The 9153-nt window shown below is 46.4% G+C and overlaps 1 protein-coding gene across 1 annotated transcript; it reads right to left on the minus strand.

Annotated features, from left to right (window-relative positions):
• Nucleotides 1-484: 484 nt before the first annotated feature.
• On the minus strand, nt 485-1039 carry GREM1 (gremlin 1, DAN family BMP antagonist; the record flags this gene model as incomplete). Its single annotated transcript, XM_080931573.1, has 1 exon — nt 485-1039. The coding sequence occupies one exon, from the start codon at nt 1037-1039 to the stop codon at nt 485-487; it is 555 nt and encodes a 184-aa protein (XP_080787699.1).
• Between the last annotated feature and the right edge of the window lie 8114 nt (nt 1040-9153).

Genomic DNA, 9153 nt, shown 5'->3' on the forward strand with positions numbered 1-9153 from the left:
AATTTACACCCGCGGTCAAGTGAATTAATTTAGGCACATGGGCTAAGGTCATGGAGAGCAAGGAAAGGAATGGTTGGTGGGCAAGCACTGAACAACAGTTCCGAGTCTAATGCAGCCCCGAGTTACCCCCTCCTTAGTATTCATTCTCAAGTGAAATCCTGGTGCCCAGAAGGCACATAGAACACAGTGACAAAGCCAACTACAGCCCTGCCCCTGTGGGTGTTGGGGTCCAGTGGTGTGGGCATTTTCGACCATCTGAAGCACAGTAACAGGACGTGCCTTCAACAGAGACTGTATCCGCTGGTGTTTGGAAACACCCACAGGTACCCATGCACACTCATGCGCATACACTATGCATAAGCAGCCTCCAGCCAGGAAGCAACTGCTGGTTCTTCTGGCCTCTAGGTTTAAGCCAAGTAGGAATTGGGTGGTTTGGGTGTGGCTCTCGGCATGGCTACGACAGGCTGAATGTGCCCCCTTTGACTTAATCCAAGTCGATGGATATGCAACGACACTGCTTCACGCGTGTGACCCTTTTCTTCTTGGTGGGTGGCTGTAGCTCAGGACAGTTGAGTGTGACCATCATGGTGGTGAACTTCTTGGGCTTGCAGAAGGAGCAAGACTGAAAGGAGCCTTCCTCCTTTCGGATGTGCCTGGGGATGTAGAAGGAGTTGCACTGGCCATAACAGAAGCGGTTGATGATAGTGCGGCTGTTGCAGCCTTCCTCGTGGATGGTCTGCTTCAGGGGCTGCGTTTTGCACCAATCTCGCTTCAGGTACTTGCGCTCTGTCACATGCAGGGCCTCTTGGCTGGACTCAAGCACCTCCTCTCCAGGCATGGCGGTGCCCCGCCCCTGGCCCCGCCCTCGGGTCCTGGAGCCAGGTTGTGGTGGGGACTGTGTCTGCTCAGAGTCATTGTGCTGAGCCTTGTCAGGAGGTGGGATGGCTCCTTGGGACCCTTTCTTTTTCCCTTCCGCTGCTGGCAGTAGGGTCCCCAGGAGGAGAAGCAAAGCTCCCACAATGTATGCGTTGCGATTCATCCTAGACAAGGGACAAAGAGGGGGGACACAGACAAGAAAGGTGTTTAATAAAAATTAATAATCGCACCTAACATCTTATACTGCACTCAGTCCACACTCGCGTTGCACTGACTTCTAACAGTATCACTAGCTATTAGATACTATTACTCCCATTATTCTCTCAGCCATCAAACCGAGTAACTCGACACAGGTCACACAGTGAAATTGCCAAGCTTTCAACTCAGTCAGGACCCGTATCTTTTTTTGAACTAGCCCCCATTAGAATTCCTTACCGGCTCCTGACACAATTGCATATGACTATTTTAATGCTCACTTAACTGTATTTATCCTTGAATTTGACAACATGAGACTTTTCACTATTCCAGTATTGGAAAGAGACCAGGAAACCTATAAAAACAGGAACACTGTACGAGGAGGGATGTATAGGAGACCAAGAGGATAAAGATGACTGGTGTCTTTCTTTATGCCATAAGACAACACCGTGTGTGTGTGTGTGTGTGTGTGTGTGTGTGTGTGTGTGTGTGTGTGTGTGTGTGTTTAACCCATGTGTGTGCCTAGGGAGGGCAATAGAGGGTCCCCGAATTGCTAGATAGAGCTGGGGTTATAGGAAGTTGTGAGCCACCCAATATGAGTGCTGGCAACTGAACTCAGGCCCTTTGGGGTACGAAATTTGATTATGATTTTTCATATATATCTGTCCCCACACCTTGTTTATGTTTGCCTCCCCCTGCTGCTTTACTAGTTCTGTTCCAAATACTCCTTCTGTTTTCATGTTGTGTGTATGTGTGTGTGTGCATATGTATGTGGTTACTTCCAAAATATACAAAAATAACTGAATAAATTAAGGTAGAAAATAGAATAAGTACATGAATATTTCAATTCGTAAGAAAAGCATTGATGCCAATGAATTGTGAGCAAATCTGGACCTTGGTGTGAATCATACACGGCTAGGGCATGTGGACGTTTAATATTAAATAAGTAAAATGAACTGAAGCATGGAGGGAGGGAGGGGGGGACCATGGGGTGAACAAAGCAAGTCAGAGAAAGGGGGACTTGTCCAGAGGCAGGGTTGTTCAGAAAAGCCTGGGGAGACAGGAGAAGAGAAAGAGGGGCAGCAGACAGTAGGGATTCTCCTGGGGCAGTCTCTCTGGACACAGTCACCTGGGAAACCAGAAATATGTAGACCCTAATTCAGTCGTCAGCCAGCCTTCCCATCCAGCTCAAGGCTTGCAATGCTTGCTGGCCACACCGAGTATTATTAAAACACTGAAGGACCTCTTTTCTATGAGACCAGTTTCAAATTCATAGTGTTCTTCCAGTAGTGCCCTGGGGTTTCCTCTCCCCATGCTCATGGTTTGCTGCACAAGAACAGCTAGGAAGCATCCATTTTCTCTCTGACGAATACCAGTATTGCATGTGACAACCATTAAGTGCATATTAATATAGCCACATTTAATATAACCATGGTCTCCAAGGAACCAGACAAGTTGGTATCATTACCTAGACCAATTATCTTTAAGAGACAAAGGCAGCGTAAAATGCATCTTCGGTAAAGGACAACTTCTGCCAAGTGAGGACCATTCAACCCTAACGCTAGCATCAAACCGGGATAATTGAACATTTCATTAAAAATATTCTTAAATGTCATTGTTTTTCTGACATTAACTTAATACTCTGGAGCAGGTTCAAGTTTGGAGCTGATAATGTGACATTAAACTCCTGTTCCGACTTTAGGTTCCTTGCCCTGTGACAGCTTGTGTTACCATGTATCTGATCTTTAAACAAAACTATGCGGACCACTACAACAACAATAACAAAAGGTAATGGCTTTGTGTTGTCTTATAAAACATCACTTATGAAAATAGGCCGGTTATAAAATAGTACAGATTTTCTCCAGAGGCCAAGGTAACTTAAGCCATGACCACTCTGTCTCCAAGAAATGATAATGCAAATCTAAGACAGTTTCACAAGTTTCTGGTGACTCCCAATTGAGGACCAGAGTCTAAAATAAGAGGCCAAGCACTAAAATAAAATCCATTCACTGCTGTTTAAAAGAATATTACAGAGATGGCCCTGGATCTAGGTTGACAACTTCCTTCCATATCTACTAAAAAATAACCTCCAAGTCAATTGACTCCTTTTGGGTCCAGAGCCTCAGGGTCCACAACCACAGAGGCCAACCTGAGGCTGACTATGGATGTATGCTGACTGCATGTGACAGTTTATGTCATAGGGCCATACTGTTCATAAACATCCATATACAAAACTGCGATTCATTTCTCCAGACCATCTAGGGGTTCCTTGTCCACTGAACTTTTCCTTCCTGACTTACTTACATCTACCCTGAGAAATGATGAGGGCTAATTCATCATTAATGGTTCCTGACACAGAGGAGGTGCTCCTTAAGTTCTGTTAAGTGATTGTTATACCACATAAATTCAATACAGTTTCTGTTCTTTGCATTTTAAAGTACCATCGCTGACGTCAAGGGGCTGACTACATTAAATGTTTTTACCTCCCGACCCTTAGTAGTGTAGATTTCTTCCAGCCTAGACAGGTTTCTAACACTTGTCTTTCTTTTTTCAGGAAATCTCCATTTGCTCTCAAGTTTTGCTATTGTTGTTTGGTTGGTTTTGTTCTTTTGGTTCTATTCAGGATAGTATGAATTTTATTTTAATCCGCTGATAGAGCAATACATTCATAATTAGTAGACTATGGTTTGGGGGTCTAATTTGGGAAAATTTCCTGTTCCTATGCAAGAGTGAGTCATGACAGTCTAGATTACCATCTGACTTTTCACTAAAATAAAGCAAAAGTAAAGAAGTACATTAAATAAAGAAATAAAACATTTTTAAGATTACTGGCTATAAAAAGTATGATATTTTTCCATCTTAATCTTTACTGGTTTATTGTGAGGACTTCAAGTTCTTAAAATTTAGTGTTAAAAAGAAAAGCCCTCCATGCACATCAAGAAACAGAAATCAGCAGAGCAGTTCCCTGGCTTGAGTAGAAAGGCCAGTGTGCTTCTGATGGTCTCCTTGAAGAAGAGGAAGGTGATCAGTACGGAAGGCTGAAGACAGGCTCTCCCAATCACTGTGACCACTCATCCAAGAGCCCCCCCCCCAACTAATGTTGATTATTCAATTGAGGAATTTTCTTCATGAAATTGCAACTCTGTTTTCACCAAATGCTTAGCACTTTCTATGTATCACTGGTATGGAGCAAATAAAGAAGATGGTATCTCCTTGGGGACAATTCTTTACACATCAGCCCCTAGCAGTGCCCCAAAGCATTCCAAATACTGGTCCAGGTTTTGATTCTCTTATATTTTTGGTTGTGAGCCTAGCCTTTAATGGGTGAGCCATCTCTCCAGCCCCAGATTTAGGTTCTTATGACTTCCCATTCATGTCCAAGCATTGTTTTCAGATGCATCCCAGACTCAGAGTGTATCATGACATGTAGCAAGCATCTCCCTTGGTCCTCCTATACAGAGAGTATCGTTCTTCATTTCAAACCCCACCTGGACATCCCCTTAGTGCATTTCTGCTGCTGAGTGATGTGCTAGTATTTGGACGTGAGCTCTCTCATTGGCTCATCTCTGCCAGTACAAGTCTCCTTTTCAATTTGCAACTACACTCCTCCATCATTTGTCTCAAAGGACAGACCCTCAAAACGGATCTTCGCTGCCTCACACTTGTCCCCAGTTCTCTTGGTGCTCAAAAATAAACACTTTCAAGCAAGGGAAGCATAGCAATCACTTTTGCCTTGGTAAATTCAAAAAAAAAAAAATTTCATGAAAGCACCAAAAATGGTCTTCGGAGTCTGGAGATTCGGAAACCCAAAAAGTATGTCTGACTTGTTTCCAGTAATCTTGATGTGTTTAGGAAATGTAGGGCCAGCTCCGTTCCACACACTTCTCATTGCGGCTCTCCCATTAGCCAAGCAACCTGCTCATTCAGTGAGTTAAACGGAGTTTTGAGTAAGAATTACAGTGAGCCCCGGATGTCTGTACCTGAACCGGGCCATTGTTCCTGCTGAACAACACTTAGAAAGACAAGCAGCAAGAGTGACACGTGCTCATTCTCCAGGCACAAAACACAAAGGAATTTGCTGCAAATGCTTTATAGACAGGCCAGATTTTAGAAGAATCCGTTTCTTTTGCCCTTAAGCCTTAATCTTTAAGGAGAGGCAAAGTTAATTTGAGTTAGATCTTTAACTTTAACCTTTAGAATCAGCCTTTAGAAGTTAACTAGGGAATTCCTTAATAATAATAAAGGTTGGTTTGTTTCTCAGACAAATTATATTAAGGAGATAAGAAAAACTAATGATTGGCACACATCATAAATTTTATTCTCTGCATGTTTGTTGCAAGTCTCTTAAGAATAGTCTGCCCATTAGGGCTAAGTCAGGCTGAAACTCCAGCACCACTCAAGGTGAGGAGGAGACACCTGGTGGTTAAATATCTTCGTAGTTCCCTGGAAGATTTTTTTTTTAATTTAGTGATGTTAATAACTGTTATACAACTATTTGAACGGACAGGAAGTGAATTAGAAAGTATAAATATCAAATGCTCACCAAGTAGCACTACTGCGTGATGGCCAAGTTATATGCTGCAGTTTGTAACAGTTATGAATAAATGGGATTTGGGATTAAATTCAGAATCACCCTCTGGTCTCTCGTGTCCAACACAACCACTAGTAATAAAAGGTACCTCTTATTTTTTTAGCTTTTACTGCATCAGACATTATGCTAAACACTGTCCAAGTTTTGTCATGATAAATTATGAGGTACGTTATAATGTCTTCCTGTTACTAATCAGGAATCCATCCAAGGTCACATAGTTTATAAAGTGGATAGCCAGGATTTGAGCCCAGTTCCATCTCATTCTAACATGTCCTTAGTCACTATGCCAATGACATTCAGCACAGCATATTTAACAAGGAACATGTGGCTTTGCTTTTTAATGCAGTAAATTTTGAAAAATATTGTAAATCTAATAATTATCTATTTTGTATCTCCATGTTTGCATGCAAAGGAAAAGACTTCTCCTGTCAAGGGAATTCCTGTTGTACTTTGCATTTCTAAGAGCATATGTTAAAACTAAAGAAAATCCTTTGCAGATGTAAGACGTGGGCTGGTAGCACTCGCCTGGTCAGTGCCTTTCGCTTAAATGTGCAGTCACTGCTCCTAACTACCTCCCTCTTCTCCTCTTCGCATAAAAGGCTCAAGTTCTCCTATACATCTTTGGCTTTGCATTCTCAAACTTACTCCAAAGCTCTGCTACGATCAAGCATTTATTGAGGAGAAGTCTGAGGCCATGGGGGTTCTTTGTGTTCTGTCCCTTTGCAGACTGGACCATTGAAACTAGGGTCACCAACAGCATCAATTAAGAAGGGACAAGAGGTGGACATTGAGGAATGTAAGGACTTAAGATGTTTCTGTTCTTCTCTCCCTAAATGCTGGTGTGAAAACCACATTAGCCAATTTGGATTTCCTACAGATCATGGGTTAACAAAACATTTTACTCAGAGTTCACTTTGAAGAACGTAGGAAAGCTGTGAAATTACGAAGTTTACAAAATAATCTAATTCCTACAATGACCTGGGGGTTAAACACACACACACACACACACACACACAGAGAGAGAGAGAGAGAGAGAGAGAGAGAGAGAGAGAGAGAGAGAGAGAGAGAGAGACCTTAAATAATTAGTAACTTCTGACAAATCCAGCAACGCAGTGTGCCCGATAAGAGTAATGAAAACTCCTATATCTGTAGACTTGGTTGGGATGGTGGTAAAAGCGGCTCTTGTTTTCTTAAGATCTTTTTCCTTCTTTGCTTTGAACAGTCTGTACTCCCAAGTGCCCTGTGCTGCCTGCCTTGTCCCAAAAAAGAAAAGGGGGAGGGGGTGAGAAGAGGGCAGCCCTGAGGTGAAAGAAGACCCCTCACCCTGGGATGGGGTTATCTTAACCTCTTCTACGCTATTTATTTAACTTGTAAGAGCAGTCAGAAGGAAACCACTACTCTGGAGTCCCTGGGACAGCTTAAAGCCCTGGTGACCCATTGAACACAGTAGATTGTTTTAATCAGTTCGTATCCTGGCACCATCTCAGGGGAACATAAACAGACGTGAGCACCACTTGGGTTTGCTCTTTCCACCAAGAGATCCAATTACCTACTGATGGTCGGCATTCTGCCCTCCAACACAGTTAAGAGGAGATTTTTAACCCCTCACTTCTAGGCTATATTTCTCCATCAAAGAGTAGGGATTTGAATTCTACAGGGGAGTACGGCTGTTGAGCTAGACCAGCGAGCCAGCTTGGGCTCTCCTACTGGTCATCTCCCATCCTCGCCAGCCAGTCTCTCTAGTGGATGTTTGCCAGAGCCGGGCATAGGCAAACACTAAGCTGAAGCGTGCTAGAGAGGGAACAGCCAGTCCAGAGCTGTAGAAAAGTTGTTCTTCCCAAACTAGAATTTTGGAAAGAAGTAGGACCAGGGAGATGACAGCCACATCGTCTTTCCCTTCACTCTAGGCTTCTACTTCAGAGCTTGGGAGGGCTCACTGGAATGGGCTAGGCAGCGGGAGCAGAGGCAAGCGCTCAGCAGAGCAGAGTCGCTATCAAGGCGCAGTGGGGCGTTACAGGGGCCTGTGGGGTACAGATCGGCCGGCATCTACGGAAGTGGTAACCAGTCAGTAGTGGCTGCCGGGCGCCTGCAGGTCTGCAGTATGGAGGATGAGAGCGTGGAACCCCCAAGCGGCTCAAAAAAGACAGCCACGAGCCAGGCGGGGCACAGCTAGCATATGAGTGTGTGGCGCGTGCCGCGGGAGCACCGCGGGCAGAAAAGCGCTCCAGGTACCCGACACCCCCCCACCCCTCGACTCTTCGCTGTTGCTGAGCCGCGAGGATTCGGTCTTACCAGCCTCAGTACATCTGCCACACTCCATCATTTTCCAGGTCCTCAGCAGTTACCACTCACAGCCCTGGGATCGCCACTCCTTATAGACGCCCCAGCCCCAGCCCTATGCCCAACCCTGGAGGCTGTCTCTGACTGCAACCCCCTGCGAGATCGGCATCAGCTCACAGAGATGCGGCTCTGGGGTATCGGACTCCGGCAACCCGTGCGCTATCCCGGCAGGCGAGTCCCGCGGGCTCTGTGCTTCAAGCACCAGGACAGTGTTGGTTTCCACAAATGGAAACGGGATGCACTTTCTTGACAACTTCTCTCTCTCCCTTTTCCCGGTGGACCCAGTGCCCCGAAGTCACCACATCTACCTCTGCGGCAGGAAGGACCGGGTTCGGTTCTACAAGGCGCACTCCAGGGAACCCCGCGTCTTTGGGGCACCAAGGGACTGAATCCCAACTGAGAAGGATCTGAGATGGTATGGACCCTGGGGACTCCTTGACTAGGTACCAGCACACACACACACACACACACACACACACACACACACACACACACACACACCACATTACAGAGTGCCACCGCGCTCACCTGTCACCTCCGTGGGTCCTCGGGTACCTCGCTGTGGATGTGTGGCGCTGCGTGCGACAGCGGCCCGAGCCACTCGGGCTCGACGCAGGAGGAACACGAAGGAGACTGCAGCTACCGCGGTGCTCTGGGTCTCCAGGTCTGCGAAGGGCGCACCGAGTGTCGGGCATCTCGGAGTCTCTGGTTTAAATGCAGCCGGCCAAGCGCCGGGGACCGCGACTCTCCATTGGTCAGGCGCCGTCGCCGCCGCGGGACCCGCTATCCGCCCCCTTTCCCGGTAGTGCCCCCGCCCACTGCACCCCTCCTGCTTCCCTGCGGGGTCCCCTCTCCGCCCGCCTCGCCTCTTTGTCTACTCCCCCTCTGCCCCTGCTCGGCTGGGTGGGAGAGGTCACCCCAGGGAACCGCGCCTGGAATGCACTGCAAATCACATTTTCCGCTCCCGTTGGAGAGGGGAGCGAGGGAGGAAATCCCCCCACCCCGCCTCCCAGCCCCTCATCTCTTTCCAGCCCCAGATCTGGGCTTCTCTAGCAAACTGAACTTCGCCTTCTTGGGGCTCCACACTCAGAAGCCCCAGATGCGCTAAGCAGAGCAACAATGAGCAGGTCTTGACAAACCAGGGGGTTCCT

The sequence above is a fragment of the Micromys minutus genome, assembly GCF_963924665.1.
Source record: "Micromys minutus genome assembly, chromosome: 17".
In the NCBI taxonomy this organism is placed as follows: Eukaryota; Metazoa; Chordata; class Mammalia; order Rodentia; family Muridae; genus Micromys; species Micromys minutus.